The following is a 24,165-nucleotide window of genomic DNA, read 5'->3' as shown; positions in this document are numbered from 1 at the left end:
GGAGAAAAATCGATGGGCGTCCGAGCGACAGCGACAGAGCGATAGGGCGAAAATTTGCTCGTTGCCCGAGATGAAATATCCCAACTCGACAGTCGCTTGCTGCTCAACGCTGATTGGCTGCCGTAACCCCAGAAGTGGCTGCAGTAAGTAGTGCGTGAAACTAAAATCGTCCGGCTAACCATGGAGCAAACTCTTTGCTTGGCCCTGCTAAATGCTAGGTCACTAGCAAACAAAACCTTCCTACTGAATGACTTCTTCACTTCCCGTTCCCAGTTGCTTTAAAAGCGTCAGTGGTCTCAGTTTAATGTAGCCTGCCCTATGCAAAGGATGTGTCATTGGCTCATTTTAACACACATTTCAGAAAAAAAATCACTCTTCATGATGTCAATGGAGCAATTGCCTTTGTGCCCTGGCATGTGGCCTTGTGCCCTAAAAAAATGTGTGATGCCGAAGGCCAGATGGCCTTGCCCCTAAAATGACGAAAGTCCCACCCTGCTATGCACGTGTCTGACAGCCTGTATAAACAGCGGTGCCTCAGGAGGTCCCTGAAGATCATCAAAGACACAAACCATCCCCACAACAGCCTGTTCTCCCTGCTACCCTCAGGGAGAAGATACAGGGTTCCGAAAGCACGCACAAATCGCTTGAGGAACAGTTTCTTCCCGCAGGCCACGAGACTCCTTAACATACTGTACACAAATAGTGTAGTAGCCGCACTGTACCGTACTGTAGCTGCTACCATTACGTATGTCTAACGTTTAATTGTATGTTTAATAAGGAATATGCTATTTGCACCTGTATGTCAAATACGCCGAATTTAAAATGCCGAGTTTAATTGTATGTTTAATAAGGAATATGTTATTTGCACCTGTATGTCAAATACGCAGAATTTTTAATGTTTAAGCACGTCTAAAGTATGCACCCGACACGTGCACCTATGTGCAGTGAATATGCCACTGTCTCTGACTTGTCTTATCACTATACTGCCTTATGCTTGTTGTGTCTCTTGTTGTTTTTGCACCCATATGCCCTGTTATATTTGTACTATTTGCACTATGTTGTAAACGGAGTCCACAGCACAAGAATTTCACACGTGATACTTGTACCATGGAGTGACAATAAAAATCTTGAATCTTGAATCTTGAATCTTGAATTGGCATGGCACTGTCGGGTTGCCAGTAGCGCACTCCCTATGTTTGAAGTCGATCGGATAACGTTTCTCAAGATAAACCGCTTTTTGTGTTGCCAGTAGGTGGCATTATGACTATGCACGTTTCCAAATTTCATGACACTCGCCATTGCACTCTGTCAGGTCCCCGTAAGGGGGCTCCCCTAGGTTTGGAGGCAATCCCCCCCCCCCCCCGCCCCACACACAGGTTTCATGCCAGACCCTTGAAAAGTGTTTTGGCAAAGTTTGGAGCCGATCAGAGCAACGGTACCTTCCAAATCCGGGCATACACGGATATGACCCCAGTGAGTCAATGTGTAGGAAAATGATGTAGGAACTAGATTTTCAAAACAATAAACTTACACACTACAGTGACTTCTGGGGTCGTTTTAGTTTTTATGTTTTTATTTTGATATCTTGAACCCAAAGCTGTGACGTATTTACAGGGAGTGCTCGGATGTTTTGTTTTTTGTTTTGTTTCATCTGTCTGCGGCCCTAACGCTAGTAGCAGCCTGCCAGACAGCCAACGTTTACCGGGGCAGATAGGGGCAGCACCTCAGCAGGTCAGTGGAAGTATGACGTGTATGGTAAGTCATCATTGGTATGTTTGGTAACTTTCATATAGTCCAATAGAACAATCTTCATTGAGGAAAAATGTCCAGTGAGTCTACTTGCTATAAGGTAATCTGGCTAGCGTTAGCTAGTTAGCCGGCGAACGTTAGCTAGCCAGAATAACGTTACTGTAAGCTCCCATTAGTCATGGTGACTTATAGTAACTAGATACACAACCTAACGTTAAAATTTAATATGAGCTGCATAGCCTGCACTCAGCTATGTATACAGTAAGTAAACCGGATATTCAGGTGGGTTGTGACAGTTTGATATTGTTGTCAAGTTAAAACCATCTATAGATAGATAAGGGTATGTAAGTATGTGTATACATTAGGCTTTTAAAGCCCCATTCAGCAACTTTTCCAAGTTTTGCTATTGGGGAAACGGTGCCGCCTCTGGGTGCAATAGCATCGGTATCGATATCGCCGTTCAAAGTCAACAAAACACAGAGCGAGAAAGCTCCATGTACATGTTGTGACATTTCAGATTTTCATTATCATTAAAACCGTGGTACCGTGATTACCGTGGTACCGTGATTACAGTGCTTTGAAAAACATGGTAAATACTGTCCATCATCAACCAAAGTTGGCAACAGTCTCCCAGATGCAAAGCCTTGGAGAAATGATTTCAGTGAGTGTATTCATCCTTTTTGGGTCTGAGTTTTCAATATAAAACAAACTGATTTCAGTGAGTCTCTCAGTACCGTAAATTCCGGACTATAAGCCGCGGCTTTTTTCCCGTTTTTTGGCCCCTGCGGCTTATATAACGGTGCGTCTTATCTATGGATTTTTTCAGAAAAAAAAAAAAAAATACAAATAAAATCTCTCTTTTTTAAGCACTCTTTCTAACTATAAATCCACTTCTGTTTTAATTTCCTCTCTTGCCCTCTTTTCACCACACCGCGGACACTGTGTGCACTGTAAAAATAAACAACGGTGGTGTTGTGTTATGTTGTTTTGTTGAAATGTTACGGTAATACGGTAAATGGGAGCTTCCTCAAACAGCCATCTCTTTCCCGACAATCCCCTCTGTGCGTGACCACTTACATATGGTAATTACGGTAAGCAAACGGCCACTCGGCCATCAACTCCCTCCCCCGACTACCAGGAGAAAATCACAAACTTCGGCGAATTCACACAAAGGAAGATCAAGGAATATTCCATCGAACCGGAGCAGATCATAAATATGGATGAAGTGCCTTTGACGTTCGACCTGCCACTCACTCGGACTGTTAACAAGAAGCGCCCTGGAGGATTCTTTCACCAAAAAAAAGCTTTGCTCGTTCTCGACAGCATGAGAACGAGCAGTAGAAGCAACACTCTCACTTACCATGGGGAAGGTACGCAGAAATTCACACGACGCAGCTTTCAAGTTGAAAGCAGTCAATCTCGCATTAAAAGAGGGAAACAGAGCAGCCGCGCGTAACCTGGGCATCGATGAGTCAATGGTGAGGCGTTGGACGGTGCAGCAGGAGGAACTGTCTCAGCACGGAATATTATAGGAGTGTGAAAACATCCACAATCACCAACGGGTTCCAAAACGCTGGACTGCTGCGGGATGAAGAGGATGACGCCGCCACAGCTGGCGCTGAGGGCCGTCAGAGGCTTCAGAGGCTGTTCGATGCCGACAGTGATGAAGAGGAGTTCGTTGGTTTTGAGTGACAATGAAGGAGAGAGGAGAGTGGTTGACGAAGCCACCCTGAACCTGTTCGTTTCCGACACTGAAGATGAGGACTTTGGTGGTTTCAGTACGCAGGAAGAAGAGGAAGACGAGGATTAGTGACTTGACTTCTCTGGTTACAGGTTTGCTGCACATATAGCCTATTGTTGTGTGATTTTGTCTGGGGATTAGTGACCTGACTTTTGTTTTGTTTTGTTGAAATGTTAATAAATGGGAGCTTCCCCAAACAGCCATCGCTTTCCCGACATTCCTCTCTGTGCACGAACCCTTTCATATGGTAATTAAACATCAAAACACCCGCGGCTTATAGACCGGTGCGGCTTATAGAAGAAAAAAATAGTCAATTTTGGTCCCGCGGCTTATAGACCGGTGCGTCTTATAGTCCGGAATTTACGGTACTTTTTGAACATTTTCAGCAATTTTTTACTAATATCGTGATAATACGATAACCATGATCATTTTGGTCACGAAAATCGTGATGTGAAATTTTCATACCATCTCTAGTATACATGCATACATACATATTATACTTTATGTATTATCAGATCTTGGGAGATAGTTACCAAGAGCTATTCAGACAGGACAGATGCTCCTATAACGTTAGCAGCCCAGACCAACACTGGAACCTGGAGCCTACATCGCTCATCAAGACAGCTAGCCTAGCTTTATCATCATGTAACATTGCCAGATTGACGGCCACCTAGCTATGTGCACATGTGTTTAAGATTGCACTATTCATATTACAGTAACGTAGCTAAGGTAGTCTGCCAGTCCTTTGTGTTGTGTCAAACCCTGTCGCCTCTACTCGCTCTCTCAGCCCTTTGTGGGCCAGTGCAGCAATGCGCAATGCTACATTTGCCTTTGTCCAGGCCAAACCTTGCGTGCCACTTCTGTTGAGTGATGTGAGCTGCACGCCAATCCCAGGACACGCAGCAAGGCTTTGGGTGGGACGCTGCGGTACTCAGCCAATCAGAACACGTAGCAAGGCTTTGGGTGGGACGCTGCGGTACTCAGCCAATCAGAACACGTAGCAAGGCTTTGGGTGGGGCGCTGTGGTACTCAGCCAATCAGAACACGTAGCAAGGCTTTGGGTGGGACGCTGCGGTACTCAGCCGATCAGAACACCTAGCAAGCCTTTGGGTGGTACGCTGCGGTACTCAGCCAATCAGAACACGTAGCAAGGCTTTGGGTGGGACGCTGTGGTACTCAGCCAATCAGAACACGTAGCAAGGCTTTGGGTGGGACGCTGTGGTACTCAGCCAATCAGAACACGTAGCAAGGCTTTGGGTGGGACGCTGCGGTACTCAGCCAATCAGAACACGTAGCAAGGCTTTGGGTGGGACGCTGTGGTACTCAGCCAATCAGAATACGCAGCAAGCCTTTGGGTGGGACGCTGCGGTACTCTAAGCCAATCAGAAATGCCTGGCAACCGGGAGCAGCCTTGGCTGCGAGAGATCACTGCCTTAAAAGTATTGCATTTTGTTTACATAGGTCTTAAATTTGTTCTTGTTACTTCGTGCATGACAACAGCCAGTCAGTCCGCAGTGTTTCGCTTGCACATCGAAGTAAACGCCCATTTCCTACCGCATATCATTGTTTGAGCTACCACCAGTGAAGAAAGTGGATGCCCTCTGGATTGGAAAACAGACAGAGAAAACTGCCAAAATGGAAGCTAACTGGACAGCTAAGCTAACGAGTAAATACCATGTAAGTGTGTGCGTGCATGACAACCACTGAGACATGTAAACGGCGGTGTCCGCCTGTCCGGTGCAGGATTGTACTGAAAACAGCGGGCCAGAGAGCAGAGAAACAGCGTTTCAACATGCTGAAAAATGCTGAGATGTTTACAGCAACCATTGGACCAGGGATTCCGCTAGACGGCCAGTGCAGCTGCTAACGTTCCAAAATTTCGGCCGTATCGAATATTTACCAGCCACTATTAAAAAAAGGATGTTATAAAATAATTGTTTCCTAAATAAACGAATCAATTTATTTCTCTATAGTCTATTCTTTATAGCCTCTATAGTCGATCATATTTATTCCAGTGTTGTCATTAAGAGGCCGATTTCGCAGCAAGAATATTGAATTGGTCGGCACATCGTTCTCGGTAAGGACGCTTTCGTTATTGAAACAGACAAGATGCATGCATGCTCCTATAGCGTATCTATCTGCATTTGCAGACACTCATGAACCCATATCTTCTGGACATTGCCTTGATGAAAAAACAACATAGCGTTAGCTAAAAGTAATAAGTGCAACAGTGTCAGTGCAGAGTGCAGACAGCACACAACTTGAATCTCCAGCAATAGGCTACGCACCTTAATCTCTCCCACTCCACACCTGGCGGCACCTGCGTCAGCTCTCCTGCACTCGTCCTCGGCTCCCATGTGGCTTTATTTGTGGTAAGCATTTTGATTAATCTCCTCATCATACGAGCGTCGGGCAACAAGCACGAGCCATTGATTGATTGATTGATTCGGCCGACAAAATGCAAAAAATTTGACCTCCGCTAAATTGACAGCCTAACGTCGGGTCGCTTTCGCTTTTGACGGCGGCAGACACGCTTCTGTTTCTTTGCTGCCGTCTTGCTACCCTCGGCTGAAGTAGGCTACTTGTTGCATGATCTCGATTAAAAAAAGGACTGGCCTAGCAAGGGATGTCTGTTTTGACATGTCGGTTTTACTTTGTTTCGAACTCAAGCTCTCACTAGTGCCTACAACGCTGCATAGCAGCACTATGGAAGACTGTCATTTTGCTCCAAAATTACTTTTCATTAAAACCGACCACCCACCCATAGGTGGCGTGGTGCCCCCCTGGGGCTGACTTGGCCACCCACCTCACCCACGTGACTACGTCACGTCCTGTCAGCCCCAGGATCCGCCACTCTACGTTTCTTCCAGCCACTGAGAAGACGTGTTTTCGATAGCTCCGCGGTTAACTCTGAGTTAGCTCTCTCACATAGCTTTAGATACTAGGCTCGTTCCGTCTTATTGCCCACCTTAAGAGGTTTGCGTGGAACGAGGTAAAAGCAGGCTTCGGGGACCCGATCCTGTTCTCTCCACCGGCGGCGTCGGAACAACTCATCTAAAAGCTAAGAGTATCTTCCTTAGTTAACTGTTTATTGCTACCGCCGTGTAGCTGTGCTTGCTACCGCCGTGTAGTGGTTTATTGCTGCCGCCGTGTAGCTGTGCTTCGCTCCCCCGGCTGGGGCAGCGTTATCGTTTGAGGGCTGACTTAGGTCCGCGCTCAAAACTGTTAGGCTAGGTTGCATACGTGCTGTTAGCTTACAGTGTAGCACTAGAACAATAGGCTAGCTAGCCTGGTTCTTGCGTATAGCCTAGCTTGCACCCGTGTGGTTAGCTTCCGTGTGCTTGTGTTTTAGGCGCCGGCTTTGTTGTCAAAGCGCGTGCGTTACTCCGGCTGGAGTGGCGCTAGACAGGTAGTTAGCTAGTTGCTTAGTGCAGTTAGCTTTGACTAGCTTGTAGCATCCCAGCTATCTTCACCGTTGTAAGCTACTGTTAAAAGTTAAAGCTTACGCGGTGCACTCCCGCTAATTCCTGGTTCAGTCGGCGGGCTTGTTGCGAGTTAGCTTCGCTGAACTCGCGCATGGACCGATCGGCTACCATGAGAAAGGGGGGGACAGTTAGAACCTGTGTTAGCTGTGACGCTACTCTGGCGAGTTTCGACCGTCACAGGGAGTGTGTGTTTTGCCTCGGGCACAACCACGCTACAGATGCCCTGCTGAAGGCTGACTTCTGTCAGACCTGCAACGGCTTCGCCCTGGGCGACCTGCGCGAGAGAGCCTTGCTCTTTGTCCAGGTGGGACCAACCCTCAGCCATGCACCTCCCGAGGGAGGCGCTACCGCTGGGTCAGACCATTCGGTCGAAGGGGAGATACCTGACGAGCAGGTCTCTCCCGTCCAACCTGAGCAGCAGACGCAGCGAAGCTCCGTTCTGAGTTGGGGGGATGAGCCCATCGATCCCGTGTTAGAACGGGGTGGGCTCTTCCCTTACGACCCCATAGTCGCCCCCCCCCCCCCCCCCCTAGACACCCCCCAAGAGGAGATGTCAGGCGGGGAGGACTGGGACGGTGCAACCACTGTCACCTCTCTGGCAGGGGCCCGCTCAGAGACGAGCGTCAACGAGCCCTACCAGAGGCAGTTTCAAGGGGTGATGGCTAGGGCCGCAGCGAAGCTCGGCATCGCTCGGGCCGAACCACCCCCGCCCCCCGAGTCAGTGCTGCTGGGGTGTTACTTCCAGCCGCACCAGGCACCACAGGCGCCCCGCCCGAAGCCCCTCTTACCCGTCTGTATAGACGTGGTTCGCGCGGTGAAGACGGGATGGGACAAGCCTCAGGAGGCCAAGCCGCTCTGCGCGGGCATGGCTCCTTGGTCAGCGTTAGAAGGGGGGGATAAGCTCGCGCTCACAGAGTCACCCTCCGGGGCCTCCAGCGCCGCGTACCGCCCCACGCCCACGGGTACGGGCCCCACCTAAGGCACCTCTGTTGGACGCGCCCCACCCAGCCGCAGTGGGCTCCTCCTGGGTCCCACGGCAGGCCAGGGTACGCGGCCCCCGCCCCCCTAAGCGGGGCGGTGCCCGGGGAACGGGTGACCAGTCCCACACTTAGTCTCCTCCCGGGGGAAGGGGGGGGGCTATGAGCCCACCGTCGTTGGAGCTCAGCGCTCAACTTCGGGCCGGGACTCAGCAAGGGCCTACCCAAACCGTCACTCACCGGTGCCTTACGCCCGGCGGGGACGGCAGCTCGCCAAGGCTTCGCTTCAGGGCCAGCCTTCGGCTTGTAGCTATAGGGACAAGCCCACCGTCCTCGGTGCCCACGGCCCGAGTTCGGTCGGGAGCTCTCCCAGGGTCTCATACCCACCGGTGGGCTTGCCCCCAGGACAAGCCCACCATCACTGGTGCCAGGCGCACATTGTTGGTCGGGAGCTCTCCGGGGGACCACACGAGCGGAGAAGTCCGCGCGCGGTGGTCGAAAGAGAGCCTTGCCTCCTTGGTCCCCCCAGCCTGCGAAAGCCGCACGGCGGGGGGGTCTCGTCGGTTCAACACGCTCACAGGGCACGTCAGTAGGCGGAGCCCGCGTAAAAAACCGGCAGGGGGGCATAGCCTTTTCTGCCCTGCCCCCCCCCCATTTTCTTCCCCAACCAAGATACCGGGCCAGAACCCGGTACCCAACAATTTCCTCATGGCCAAGGGGGCGGGCTCCGCCCCCTTCGGCCTCAAGAGACCATCTCTGTCCAGCAGGCTCGATGCCTGGGAACGTCTGTGTTCCCCGTCCCCATGGTTGCGGCGTACCCTCCAGAAGGGATACGCCCTCCAATTTGCCAGGCCCCCGCCCGGGTTCGACGGGACCCACGATACGGTCGTGGAAGGGGAGTCCATGGACATACTCCACAAGGAGGTTATTTCGCTCCTCGCCAAAGGGGCGATCTGCTCGGTTCCCGAGGCGGAGGTGCGCTCGGGTTTCTACCACAGGTACTTTGTCGTGCCCAAAAAGGACGGCTCCATGCGTCCAATTCTGGACCTTCGGCGTCTCAACAAGACGTTGAGGAAGCTCCCGTTCCGAATGCTCTCCTTTTCCCACCTGTTCAACGCGTTGAGACAGGGGGACTTCTTTACTTCCGTGGATCTGAAAGATGCATTCTTCCATGTCCACGTGGTCAAGAGGCACAGGAAATACCTGAGCTTCTCCTTCCTAGGGAAGGCTTACGAGTTATGTGTCTTGCCTTTCGGCATGTCTTTGAGCCAGCGAACCTTCATGGCATGCGTGGAGACGGCCTTGACCCCCCTCCGCGCGAGGGGGATTTGCATCTTCCTTTATCTTGCCGACGCTCTTATTGAGGCAGACTCGAGGGCTGGTGCCACGAAACATACCAGGGTGGTGACCAATCACCTACAAACCTTAGGGTTCTTGGTGAACTGGAAAAAGAGTTGCCTCGCCCCAGAGCAGACAGCTACCTTCCTGGGGCTCGAGTTGAACTCCAGGGCCATGCAAGCCCGCCTTTCGCCGGAGCGACAGGCTCGCACGGTGCGGACAGTAAGGACATTAAGTCTTTACTCCTCGGTGTCAGTGCATCAGTGCACCGTCATGTTGGGCCTGATGGCCTCGGCACTGCATGTGCTCCCGCTGGGGAGGCTACACATGCGTCCGTTCCAAATCTGGTTCCTCGGGTTACGCATGGATCCGGCCAGGGACCGTCATCGCAGGGTTCCTCTGACAGGTCAGGCCCGCCAGGCGTTGGTCATATGGGCGGACCCCCGTTACCTCTCGAGGGGCACTCGATTGGGCCCGGTCCCGCTCAGGTTAGTGATTCGCACCGACGCCTCCCTCTGGGGTTGGGGTGCGGTGTGCGGGCATTTGTCGGCAAACGGCCGGTGGGAGGCTCAGGAGCTTCGCCACATAAACGTGCTAGAGCTGGAGGCGATTCGCCTGGCGCTGCTTCACTTCCAGCGGATCATACATGGACGCCATGTGCTGATTCGCTCGGACAACATGGCGGCGATCGCCCACCTGAACAAACAGGGCGGTGTGCGGTCGAAGGCGCTGAACCAGTTGGCGGCGGGGATTCACCTGTGGGCGTATCCCCGTCTCCTGTCAGTGTCGACGGTCTATCTGCCGGGACGGCTGAATTACGGCGCCGACCTGCTGTCTCGAGGCTACCCCCGTCATACGGAGTGGTGCCTCCACCCTCAGGTGGTGGAACAGATTTGGGCCAGGTTCAGTCGTGCCCGCGTCGATCTCTTCGCATCGCGGTGTGCGACGCACTGCCCATTGTGGTTCTCGATCCAGGAGGACAATCCCCCGTTGGGACACGACGCGTTGGCGAACATGTGGCCACGGGAGGGGCTCTATGCGTTTCCACCGATCCCCCTGATCCGTCAGGTGCTGGACAGGGTGAAGGAACAGCGCCTCCGGCTCGTTCTAGTGGCTCCGTTCTGGCCCAGGCAGACATGGTTTGCGGACCTGGTCTCCCTGGCGCAGGGCCCGCCTTGGGCGTTGCCGGTGAGGACCGATCTCCTATCCCAGGCGGAGGGGGAGGTGTTCCACCCCTCCCCAGGCAGGTGGAAGCTAGCAGTCTGGCTCCTGAACGGGACCAGTTGCTAGCACAGGGTTTGCCCGATAATGTGGTACGCACTATTCAGAGTGCTAGGGCTGCTTCGACCCGCACTCAGTACGCGTACAAGTGGCGGGTCTTTTCGCGTTGGTGCACAAGTAAAGGTGTGGATCCAGTGAACTGCAGTGTGCGACCAGTTCTCTGTTTTCTTCAGAGCCTGCTTGACGCGGGCCAGTCCCCGCAGTCGCTTAAGGTGTACGTAGCCGCGATCTCGGCTTGCCACATGGGAATTGAAGGGAGCCCCGTTGGGGCTTGCCCTTTGGTCTCACGCTTCATGAAGGGGGCGCGTAAACTGTGCCCGCCATCACGGTGCGTTTTCCCCAAATGGGACCTGGTTACGGTGCTGGACAGGCTAACGGGTCATCCGTTTGAGCCCTTGGACTCCGCCGATTTAAAGGTTCTGTCCTTAAAGACTGCGCTGCTGCTGGCCTTAGCGTCAGGAAAGAGAGTCAGTGACCTGATCGCCCTCTCGGTGCAGCAGGCCTGTATGGTTTTTGGGGATGATGGCCGCAGGGTTACGTTGCGACCTAACCCGGCTTACCAGCCCAAGAATATTTATGCCAGCTATAGGTCTATGGTCATAGACGTATCAGCATTCTGTCCCCCGCCGTTCAGTTCGGGTGAGGAGAGACGCTTGCATACGCTGTGCCCCGTAAGGGCGCTCTCGGCCTATGTGGCCAGGACGCGTGCATTACGTGTTACAGACCAGTTGTTGGTCTGCTTTGGGCAAAAGGCCCGGGGTGGACCCCTCTCCAAGGATCGCCTATCACACTGGATAGTGGAGGCGATCGCGTTGGCATACTCTGCCGTGGGCAAGGTTCCCCCGGAGGGTATCAAGGCGCATTCTACGCGAGGTGTTGCGACATCCTCTGCGTTGTTGCGTGGTGTTTCGGTGGAGGACATGTGTGCCGCGGCCTCATGGTCCTCTCATCACACTTTTGTTAGGTACTACAGTCTCGACGTGTCCGGTTCGCAGTTCGCGCACGCGGTGCTGTCGGTGGCAAGAAAGTAGTATCGTTGCCACTCTAATATGTCAGACGGTTAGGCATAAACGTTGCCATATGGCCGTGGTTCACCGGTGCCTTTCGGGTCGCCCTGTGGGGTGCTCCCGGCAGCAAGGTCGGTTGAATTAAGGCACTAGTGAGAGCTTGAGTTCGAAATGAAGTAAAACGTTAGGGTTGTGCTACAACCCAGGTTTTACGAGTGAGAACGAGAGCTCTCACTAGCCTTGCTGCGTCGATGCGTCACGGGGTGCGTCGTATCTCAGCTGGCTGGAAGAAATGAGTGGCGGACCCTGGGGCTGACAGGACATGACGTAGTCACGTGGGTGAGGTGGGTGGCCAAGTCAGCCCTAGGGGGGCACCACGCCACCTATGGCTGGGTGGTCGGTTTTAATGAAAAGTAATTTTGGAGCAAAATGACAGTCTTCCATAGTGCTGCTATGCAGTGTTGTAGGCACTAGTGAGAGCTCTCGTTCTCACTCGTAAAACCTGGGTTGTAGCACAACCCTAACGTTTCCTCCTGTGTGTTTCCTCCCAGCGGGTCCAGCGCTGGCCGGCGGGACTGATGCTGCTTGTGCGGCTTTTAAATGGCACTCTACAGTAAAGAAAGCATCTGCTATATTTTTGTTTTTCACCAACACTCAACATACAGGGGGCGGAAAACATTAAGTTGTAGCTTATTGGCAACATCACTTAGGTTATAGGCCACACAATATTAGGCTATTTTATATAAGGAATTTATTTATCTGGCGTATTTTCAGCCGGCCACTTGAGCTGGCGACCTTTTAATTTGCCGGCCCACGGCAACAAATACCGGCTCAAAGCCGGCTATTACCGGCTAACGGAATCCCTGGGACCAGCGTCAAGAAGATACTACCAGGCGCTTGCGAATATTAGACTGTGGATGGTTTTTAAAGTAAAAGAATGATTCTGCACAAGTAGAGCGCACACAGAAGCCACTGACAAATTATTATTTTTCACATTAAAAACAATAAACTAAGCATTTAAACAAAGCTATACAATACAAATGATGTTTCTGTATGACAATAATAACATTGAGAACGTTCTTCTCAGTATCTAAATGGTAGTAGCTGGTCTCAGGAGAAGACTTCCTGTCAATGCTTTTTCGAAATAAGATGAATGTAAAATGTATGGTCTGACAATTGCCAGTTGTGGCACTTTTGACAGTAATCTACAGGTGTATGTTAAGTTCTTTGAAGTAGAAGTAGAAATCTGCAGCACAAAAAAGAGAAAAGGAAAATCTCGAATTATATAGCAAAATGTTTAACAACCCCGCTGCCTGCTACAACCAACATGCTCGTCAATGCTTTTCCGCGCTGGCCATATGCTAGGTTTCAATCTAGCCTTGTTTAATTATTTAGTCAGCCAGCCTTGTGCTATTGTGTCAAAACATGTCACCAGGGCACAACATTAGCACCAGCCAAATGCTGGTAAAATATGCAAGTAGTAGACTTGCTAAAATCACCAGCAAAAACAAACAAACAATGGTAATGTATTGAGTGGCTGGTAAAATTTGAACAATTACTAGCCATTTGGCCGGTGGACAAAAAAGTTAAATTTTGCCTGTCACCTCTGTTCTCTCTCCTCTCTGTCTAGTGTGGATCTTCACCAGCATCCACTCAGCCAGCTAGGTGGTCAACATCGACGCCAACCAGCCAGGCTCGCTGGTCAACCAGTTCAACATCCCATGTGCATCTCCAGTGGAAAACGCTTCAGAATTCTACCTTGAGTGACATTTCACATAGCCACCTCTATTGCAAACTCAATTTTAGCTGCAGCAACACCCTATCTGCATAATTTAAACACTCTACAGTGTACTACACACTGCATTACGTCATTTACATTACATCATTTTGAAGATGCTTTTATCCAAAGCGACACAATATCACATTTTGTCAACAGTAGAGAAATCAACTTTGCAACACAATCTAATACATTTTTTACATCAAAAGTCCCACTAGTACACGTGTTTTTGTTACCCAGGAAAGCAGCAGGGGGTAGCAGCAGCAGCATAGCCTTTTAAACTTTTATTATCGCACTATCAACCCGCATTTCTCCACGGCTGCGGGCTGTCTCTTCCCCCTCCCTTTTCCCTTCTCTCACGGCTGCCAGTGTCAGGCCAGCCAAAACAAAATTAAAACTTCCGGATAAAAATGTCAAACTAATGTAATTTAAACAATTAAATAGCCTCACTGATGCACGTTGGAAGAGAAAAAGGTGTTTCAACAAACGAAGCAGCAAACATTGTATCAAAATACTGATTTTGATGTTAAGATTACATAATAGTGAAGCTGTAAAGCATTACTCAAAATGTGAACGTTACAACGAGGGATTTATTTTGAAAGAGCTAAAGCGGACGACCTACTTACATTCTGGCTGGCTTGACGCAGTCTATGTGCCTGGGGCTGGTCTGTGAGCTTTGTGGGGTGCACTCGTGCATGACGACGAGAGACACTTTTCTCTCGGCAAGAAAGTCAAATTTCAGCATGTGGGAACAACTGAATCTCAATGACTCGCGCTGGAAAAGGGCCGGCAACTCACGGGTTGGACCACCGCCAAGATTTATATCGCCAGCCAGAGCAGAGCTGCAGCGTAAAAACCCACCTCACTTGCAGGGTTGCTCTATCGGGCTTGGGAACTTTTAGACTGACGAAAATGCCACTAGTTTGTGGATATTAGTGGGATTTTTGACCAGTCTAAAAGGGGTTTAAGACAGCTACAACTTTTAGTAGTAGCACCTGTAGAAAGCAGATTGAGAAGGATTTTTTTTAAGAAAGAGATTTGCGTTTGTATTCTTATTTGCAGTTTATTATGCATGTACCGATAGATTATTTATTTATGGAGGATATTTGTATAGAACCCTGCTAGTTGTAGGGGTCCTACACATTTTCAATGAAAGAAATCCATACCGTTTCCAGACTTTATAACTATTTGTCCTGCTAAACTGCTAAAGAATAATAATAATAGTGCTCAATGACAAACTATTAGTTTTTGTTTTTGATTAGACAATGTCAGTAACTACCTGAAATGAATTATTAGCATAATTGGGTACTGATTACAGCATTATTAGATGAGGATTAGGAGTATTTCTCAGAAAAATTTACTTTGATATTTCTGCCAATATAAAGCCTTTTTATATAAAAGACTGCTGAATCACAATAGAACAATATTTTGACATTCTGGTTGCTTTGGAGTGTAGGGACACTACCTGTAGACCATCAGTGTAAATATGATGTAAATACAACCAGTAGGTAGAACATTATGTGGGATTGACTTGGTATTCTCTCTTTCAGGGGAGGCATTTTTGCACTTTTTGCCTATGTGGTGCATCACTTCATTGATGACTTTAATGACGTTTGCAGTAAAGATAAAATTTATGACAATCCTTTGTGTGAAAGGGACATGTCCAAGTTATTAAAAAACAATGTCATGTCATGTTCTACCCCGGGTAGGGGTTTCTCAAAATGTTGTGGGTGTTGGTTCCTGCACTAAATAGGCCCATCTCCCAAAATGCTGGCGTGTTCCTTTAAGCATAAAAATGCGATAGGGGCCAGTCTACTATCAGTCTTTTCTCATTGTGTTTTATCTGCTGACTAAGCAGCCAGAGGCTTCGACTTCTATAAAAGCCTTTGTTTATTATGTTATTGAGTAATGCACAACTAAGAACATGTATTTAATACACCGACATGTCTAATTTGACTGCTAAATGCTCTATAAAAAATAAAGTAAGTTAGTGAAGTTTTTTGATGAAATTGATGAACTAGAAAAAATAAATTTGAAGAGTCAGAAGTGTTCTTTTTGTGTGTGTTAACAATAGTCATGTCAGTTAGATTTGGTGAGGTCCAAGCTACGGAATATTACCTCAGCCATCTTCGCTCACTGAATCTTAGCCTTTCCGACCCTCGGCTGTCCAGAAACTACAGCTTATTAACTTATTTTTCAAATACAAACATGTGAAATTATGGGTTATCTTATTGGTATCAGTTATGAGAAAGCAGGTCATTATGGATTATCGTCCCTGGTTTCTTCATGTACCTGCATGCACTTGAGCAGCTCCAGAAAAGCGTCCAGACCTTCTAGAAACTTCTCTCGGAGTCTGTCGCTCCACTCTGTGGGCCGGCTGATCAGCACGTACCTGCACAAAACACATTATCAATAACTATCAGATAAAACCATGTTCACCTCAATAACTACCATAACTCTGAAGTCGTTCTGCTCTCAGCTTTAACTAGTCTAACTAGTCCGTACTTTAGGTCTCCGATGAGGCTCTGCAATATTAACTAGATCAGAGGTTTTCAAAGCGGGAGAAGCGCCTCCCCGGGGGGGCTCCAAGCAGTTTCAGGAGAGGCTCAGTGAATGAAAGTGAAAAAATATCACATCCATTATTACATTAGTTATCAAAAGAGATCACATAGAATAGTGTGTGTGATTTAGTTGAAGAGTGAGTTCAGAGATGCAGTAGTTTGGTTGAGTTTGTTCCCACGATCATAGGCATCCAGGAATTGAGCGATGGGGGAACCTACAGTATGTCCAAGCTTTGTCTGGGGGAAGGCCCACAGTCTCAGACTTTGAAAACCCCTGAACTAGATGTTCAGAACATCTACTTAGTAGTTACTAGTCTAACTAGGTCATACTTGAGGTATCAGATGAGGCTCTGCACTATTAACTAGATGTTAACTAGTCTAACTAGGCCGTACTTGAGGTCTCCGATGAGGCTCTGCACTATGTTAACTAGATGTCATCTAGTCAGTCTACTCTAGGCCATACTTCTTTCCAATATTTTATTTAAAAGAAATTACAGTAGCCTACACAAAACAAAACAGACAAATGGACTCCCACACAGGAAAAGAAAAGAAAGAAAAAACATACAAACATCAACCTTCAATATTACAACGTGGTGCTACCAGCCACATAAGGTGATTATGTGCTTATAAGAGACGCATGGGATCCCACGCGAGGGGTCCATGAGAAACCAGCCGGGCTTGTCACCCATTGCCCCTAACATCATCGAGGTAGGCTAGAAACGGGTCTCAGATAGTTCAAATTGTTTTAAGTGAGTTGGTTATCAGGAACTCGAGTCTCCATCCGTATAACAGAGATCATGTCCGTCAACCACAATTGAAAAGGAGGTGAAGAGGTAGCCGGTACTACTTTCCAAACATGGCCGCCGACCTCTTTTTCTTCCAAAAAGACAGATTATGTGCATTTTGGATTCATATTTCATCATGTGGTGAGTACCCGAAGCACAACATGTATTTTGGCGCAGTGAGATGTGCGTTTTGGCGGATTTTTAACAGCTGTACGATTAGCCTCCATTCTATGGCGATAATTACTAACTTCACGACTGTAGCTCACTGTAAACTGTGCAGACAGTGTCTGTAAGGCATGGTGTATCTTGGTTATGTCGGGGGGGATGTGGCAAATGAGCTAGACTCCCACAAAAGTGGAGTATCCCTTTAAGCTTTGAAACAAAATTACCAAGATTCAACTTAAATATTAGTTTAGGATCTCTGGGTATGGTCAGAAAGATAGGTGAGGCGATCCTTAGCAAGTTTGAATGGGAGATTCTCCAGGAAACTGGGAGTGAAGACATCATAACAGCATAACGTCACTCTTTGTCCAGTTAATTGTGTTAACTAGGCCATACTTGAGCTTTCCGATGAGACTCTGGACTATGTTAACTAGATGTTAACTAAGCCGTACTTGAGGTCTCACCACGTGATGAAATAATAATCCAAAATCACAATGGTCATTTCCGAAGCAAATCCATTGCCGGGTTTAACGTTACTTCCGCGTTAGTCTCTCTCCAGACTCAAATATTACGTTGAATTGATGCGCTCCGCATACTACATAAGTGAGTCTGTGCCGCTTCACAGCCACTGCTGGTTTTTTAAGGCGGGTTGAAATTGAATGAGTGACAGGTCACTCATAGCAAATAGGCGAATCTCCCAAAATGTTGGCGTGTTCCTTTAACTAGTGTAACTAGGACGTACTTGAGGTCTCCAATGAGTCTCTGGACCATGTTAACTAGATGTTAACTCATTGAGTGCCAATGGCGACAATCGACGTCAATTCGAATACTAACGTAGAGTGCCAATGACGACGATTGTCGTCAATTGCGTTTTTTGACGGTGGGACGTGGATCAAAGCCAGATCCATCTCCTGTAAAATTTTGGGGCATGTTGAATGTGTATAACCTATTTTACCGACCCATTAGGTGGCGACAGTGCTCTCCAGATTAGAGAAAGTTGAGTAAAAAACAGAGAAGTCGTTATGGAAACGGAAACGGCATCGGTATGCATCGATATGCATGAAGGATAACGTTAGCTGTGCCTGTGAACAGCAGTCAATCTGCTGCCACAATTGAGCCCCTCCGTCTCCGCTGCGATAGCCCCTCCATATGATTTAGTTGCCGACACCAGCGTCTTTCTGAAAAGTTACATTATTCTCAGCTGGGAGCCGGCGACACGCTGTGAAAAAGCGGGGTGCAGCGCACTTCTCAGTGCAGAGCAAACGCAGAGCAAACGCAGCAGAGTCACCAGAGACACTCCCACGGAGGAGGAGGGGGGTGGGGCACACAGGGCAGCATACAACCATTGACAGTAAACACAGACCCAGACAGCAGGCTCGATGGACAGAGACAGGCAAACAAGCTAGAATATATGATGCCCACCAGCAGTAAATCAAGACCAGCAAGAAGGTGTAGGGTCTGCGCACGCAGGGGCCAGCGCTGCTGGTTGCAGCTAAAAAATATTATTTGGCCAAACAAAATTCCTTTGTTTTCACTGTTTTATTGAAGGAAATTATTTTTGAGGTGTCACATCAGAAAATATTAGCTTCAGAGTCAGTGAATGTGCTTGAAATGCTTCATTTCACAAAAGGCTGAATATCTCAGCTTCTAATTTGAAACGTCTCTTTTTGCTCAAAACAACCTATCTTCTCCGGCTGATAACTAAAGAACGGAAAATGGTATCAATAAACTTTTTTTTGCTGATGATACAATAGAGTCTCCTCGTTCTTTGTGCGTGTTAGGTGTTTACATAGTAATATCACACAATATTCTGTGGGCACTGAACAGAAATCACTGAAAACGCTCTGAAACTCTGGCACTGTTCTCCAAAAGTGGCTGGCACTCAATGAGTTAACTAGTCTAACTAGGTTGTACTTCAGGTCTCCAATGAGTCTCTGGACCATGTTAACTAGATGATAACTAGTCTAACTAGGCCGTACTTGAGGTCTCCGATGAGGCTCTGGACGCGGCGGAACTTGAAGGCTTGCTGGGCGGTGTAGCGATCGAACTGGAAGCGGCCCTGAAGGTCTCGGTGACGGAGGTGGTCCACAAACGTCCTGATGATGGTGGTCATCAGGTTCTCCTCTACCATCAGCATGCGGGCCTGAGACACACAGACAGGTGCACACACGTGCGCGGACGTACACACACACCTTGATGGACCACAGGAACACGGTGGGATTCAGTCCTAAAGCCACGCTGCACTGGCTTCACTAACATCTAACCACTGACTCAGTGACAACTGCTACAAGGTGCTGTATAGTAGGCTTAGGCCGATTTTTGATAATATTGAATATCACAATATCTGCAGAATATCGCAATGTATTTGTTTTATTTTTGGAAATGTTTTAAATGTTTTGGACAGTTTTGCAGACAGTCTTCCCTGCTGCCAACCCTTATTTCACAGCTTACTGTACATTATTGGTCTGTTCAGAGTGTTGTATAGAGAGCGAAAGTGAACGTCACTTCCCGCCTTTCTCTGGATCCCAGTGTGTGAAAAAAAATATGGATGGGGGTGAACGGCGAGAGATGAACTTTTTTGAATTGTGCCATGGGGTACAAAGGTACCTTTTGTCCATTTAAAAGATAACTGTATGCATGTCAAGAAAGTCGCAGTTTGTGGTAAAACTGTGGCACTATAAGTTATAAATCAGAAAGACTACACACATAAGTGACATCTCCCCTGCCAGTCCTTGTTGTTGATGGTGTGACGTATATTGTGCGACACGAGGATGTAGTCGATTGACAAAACTAAACCTTACAACAAAATGCAATTTTCTTGACATGAAAAGTTATCTTTTAAATTGGCAAAATTTTACATGTGCACCCCGTGGCACAATTCAAACAGGATCAAAAAAGTATTGTCTCTCACCGTTCAACTCCATTCAATTTTGTTCACACGCTGGTACCCCGAGAAAGGTTAACTTTGGCTCTCTATTTATTGCTAAAGAAAGGAAGTGAACAGCATATATCAACCCCTGTCCTTTAGTCATAGTATTCATACTACTAATCATTATGTAATGTATGTGGACCTGAAACATCAAATGCAATGATAATTATTAACATCTTTCAAATCCACCATCCCGCCGATAATGGCATGTATTGCAATATTTTGGCAGGACTACATCTCAATATTAAATATAAAATTTTGGATATTGCCCAAGCCTACTGTATGTCTAGCATGTTAAAGGGTGACACTTCCTGTTCCGTGTCCGTGCTCCACTGTTTACAGTCTGAATAGCAATTTGTGCCGTGACTTTGGCGATACTACTAGTCACAACTACACCTCCAGTAATTTTCCACTGTTGTTGTGAGACGAGTTGACGTCTTCTATGCAGTGTGTTTTTGCGTTAACTTTATAAGAACCGGACGTGGAAAAGGAAGTGACGGTGGCAAGAGAGGCGCTCTGTACAGGAAGCTGGGGAAAAAGGTAGGGCTGTCACAGAGTCTATTTTTCAAATAAAAATAGACTCTGGTTTCCCAGATTGCCATGGAATAAACTACCAAATCTATCAAATGGAACCTACTTGGTTAGATAGATTGAATAATCCAATAACAAACTAGGTTAGACTACAAAAACCTGTGTTATTTGACCCGGAACATGGTGCTAATGGAACTAACATTCTCCATCCACATACATTAAATGGTTAGCATTTGAGCTAACATTACTGTAACAGACGACACCAGATCGCTCAGTTACATTACTAATGTGATTAATATAGATGATGTACGATTAGGTGATGTACCCCAGCCTGTCAGTAGCTTTCAAACCATGTCGGGCTAATTTGAATTCTCAATCTAGCTAAAAGCATAGAAAAGTGCAGTGCATTGTTTTCCTATGGAGGAGGGTGAAATGGAGGTGAAATGCCCCCATTGGTTTGGAGTAGAGGTCTTCGGGTATGCCCGACCCCCCGAATACCCGAGGTTCCGACCCGGACCCGGCCGGGTCTGGGTCCATTCAAAAGAAGTGCCTCCGGGTCTGGGTCGGTTCCGGTAGCGATTGTGACGGGTCTCGGGGCTCTGACAGTGAAATGTCGGGTCCAAAAAGACCCGAGTGGACCCGGCGATCAGCACTGATCATGAGAGAAACGCATCAAAACAGCACACGTGAGGCTTGTTGTCACAAACTGCAAGTAAATCCATAGAGAAAATAACTAGCAAAGAGCGTTCCCATCTGCAATGAAAATTACTTCCTCGTTTACATGAGGCGCATGTGACCACATGCGTACACATGCGCACACATGTGCCTCAGGCAAACGAGGAAGTGATTTTCATTGCAGAGAGGTAACCCTCTTGCTGGCTCCTCTCGCTATGGATTTAATTGAAGATGACTGTTTCCCGTACTTTTGGATTATTATTCGATGATCGCATGGTGAGTACACAAGTCACAACATGTGATTGTTTCTAGCGCTGTTGTGTGTGTTTTTGGGCGAAGGAACGGCGGTAGCATAGAGAGACTGCCACTGTACTATCTAACTAGCGTTAGGCAGCATCAACCAGGGGAGAATGCTATAACGTTAGTTAATAAAGATGCACAAAGTTTCATTTGATATACAACTTGTAGCAGTTAACAAGCAACTTTGACGTCGACACCACTAGTCTCTGCCTCGGTATTTCTCGGATCTGAACGGGGCCTGGTCTCAGATTTGTAATAATAGACGGGTCCACTCCGGGTCCGGGTCCGACATTTATCGGTTCTGAACGGGACCGGGTCTCAGATGTCTAATAATAGACGGGTCCATTACGGGTTCGGGCACAAATTCTCCGGGTCCATTAGGGTCCGGGTCCGTGATTTTGGACCCGTGAAGGCCTCTAGTTTGGAGCGTCTGGGGAAAACGTATACATTGCACCTATAACTATAGATCTATGAGTTGTGCCTGCATGCATCTATAGATTTATCCTGGTGATCCATACCAGTGGTTCTCAAAGTGGGGTACGGGACCCCCAGGGGTCCTTGAGGGGGTTCCAGGGGGTCCCCAGCAAAAAGGGTAATCATTTATTTTCAAGTAACACAATGACAGAATGTAGGCGCGTTTTGGCCAAAGTTCTCATACACTTTCAGTAATAAAACATCTAAAAGCAAAAACCTTATCAGATGGGGTCTAATTTGTGTCAGTTTAGGGGTCCTTTACGTGAAAAAGTTGGAGAACCACTGATCTATAGATGTAATTGATCTACAGACAGTGACAAAGCCTACTCACCAGCGAGGGGACGGTGAACATTTGCACTGACAGGTCAGTGATGGAGAACTCGCGGTCATGGTCATCTTTCACATAGTCGCTCTGCAAACGCTCATAGTTCTATCAGCCAGAGGAGGAGGAGAGAGAGAGAGAGGGGTGAAGAGAGAGAGCAGTACTCACCATGGTGGGGACGGTGAAGAGCTGTACAGACAGAGAGGTCACTGACACTACTCGCTCGTGGTCGTCCTCCATAAAATCTGTCTGGAGGCGTCTGTAGTTCTGGAGGGGGACAGTCACGTCCGGGTCACCAGCTGCTTAGAGTTGGGGGTGTTGCCCGTTGGCTGGCGGGCAACACCTCCAAATCTAATCAGGCGGTTTAAAGCTGGTTTCCAGCCAAGTGGAAAACTAATCCGCAATTTTCCAGCTAGACAGGAAACTAACCAGCCTGATGGGAAACTAACCAGCCTGATGGAAAACTAACCAGCCTGATGGGAAACTAACCAGCCCGATGGAAAATTAACCAGCCTGATGGGAAACTAACCAGCCCGATGGAAAATTAACCAGCCGGGCGGGAGACTAACCAGCCAGGCAGGAGAACTAACCAGCTGGGTGGGAAACTAACCAGTCGGGCGGGAAATTTAGCAGCCCGTTTACAGCTAGTCTTTCAAGCCTGAGACAGTCTGTACTTCAGGCTGTTAAAATTTGGCCAGAGACAAACAAAATGCTTCAGGAAGTTAGATGATATTCGCTCAATCACGACACATGTAAACAAAACCGAGGCAGGTGATTAGAGAAATTAGCAGATGTGCCCGCTTTCAGCGGATGTACCTGCCTTATATCCATTGCGAACTATTGGACTCTGATTGGACTAATGAGCGGATGTCCCGCCTAAAGGTTCCCTTTCCGTTTTGACCAACTTGCCCCTGCAGGAAGTATAGACGGGTTGGTGCGAGCATTTGCAAATTGCAGGAGCGAACGCATCTGTTTTAGGAGACTAGTTTCCAGGCAGACAGGAAATCCAGCTAGCAACTAACCAGCCGATTTCCACCCAGACGGGAAATCCTGGATTACTGTTCAGTGAGCAGCATCGCATCAGTTACCTTGGCGAACTGGATGGCAAACAGCTTCTTGTACTTCAAATCCATCAGCAGGCTGTTCATCAGCAGCTGGTGGTACACATTCCTTGCTCCTGAGAGAGAGGGAGAGAGAGAGACAGAGAGAGAAGCCCTTTTTAACAGAGATCCTGAAGAGACAGTAAACTGACAATCGCCACCCTTTGACATCGCCAATACACATTGTCATCGCGCAAGCACATGGCTAATTAATATGGACGTTAACATCCACATTAATAATAATAGCCATGTGCTTCAGCTGTGCTCTCGCTGTACTTTGCTAACTTAGCATCGATGCTAGCGGGACTTACCCAGCTATCGTCATTGCCTGCTTTTACTGCTGCTTGCTGGTAATGTTAATCCCATCATTCCCATGTCAGAAAAAGTCTCCAGATTTGTCGCTAACGTTAGTCTCTTCTGAGAAAGATTCTCTCCAGGAGGGGCTGAAAAGTTTTCTCAAGTTGGATGCAGCCAAGTATTGTGTGAGGCAGCCATTTGAGGCAGCCAGTGTTGTGTGACTGTGAGCGTCCAAGCTAACACAGCTGCGGAGAGGAGCCTATTTGGTTATGTCGATGAGAGGAGCTGACAGCCTATATCGAGACATAGGCCTAGCCTAACTTTTGTGGGGAGAAATAAATTGAAAACTAGTCAGATATGACTTGAATGCCACTTGTAAAATAAATCACCCACAGTGATTGATGACGGTGCGACCACTATTTTGACTGGGCGGCTTTATGTAACAAAGGCCAGCACTCATTTTTGGCACATTGCCACCCCTCGTTATTGCCTGAATGGTCGGAATGGATCCTCTGTTAATACGGCATGTTTTTGAATGGAGTTTGGTTACAGATTCGCTAAAGCTGTTTCCATATCACATTTCTTGTTATCGATACATGCTACCACACCCCCTCCCCCCGGCAGAGAGAATACGGACCATTTCCAGCTGTTTCTAAACACAGACTGCTCATGTC

General features: G+C 48.0%; 1 protein-coding gene across 1 annotated transcript in view; it reads right to left on the bottom strand.

Annotated features, from left to right (window-relative positions):
- The window catches only part of ubr2 (ubiquitin protein ligase E3 component n-recognin 2), a gene marked incomplete at its 5' end in the record, with an annotated part of 209,586 nt that overhangs the window by 141,389 nt on the left and 44,032 nt on the right, over positions 1–24,165 (bottom strand). The window contains 6 exon segments of the mRNA XM_083650803.1: positions 15,648–15,747; positions 18,843–19,006; positions 22,104–22,204; positions 22,207–22,232; positions 22,234–22,361; positions 23,183–23,271. Coding sequence (XP_083506929.1) covers positions 15,648–15,747; positions 18,843–19,006; positions 22,104–22,204; positions 22,207–22,232; positions 22,234–22,361; positions 23,183–23,271 — 608 coding nt within the window.

This window comes from Poromitra crassiceps (genome assembly GCF_964638095.1).
Source record: "Poromitra crassiceps genome assembly, chromosome: 14".
Lineage (NCBI taxonomy): Eukaryota > Metazoa > Chordata > Actinopteri > Beryciformes > Melamphaidae > Poromitra > Poromitra crassiceps.
Note: the sequence above shows the minus strand (reverse complement) of the source record. Positions and strands in the feature narration are given on the sequence as shown.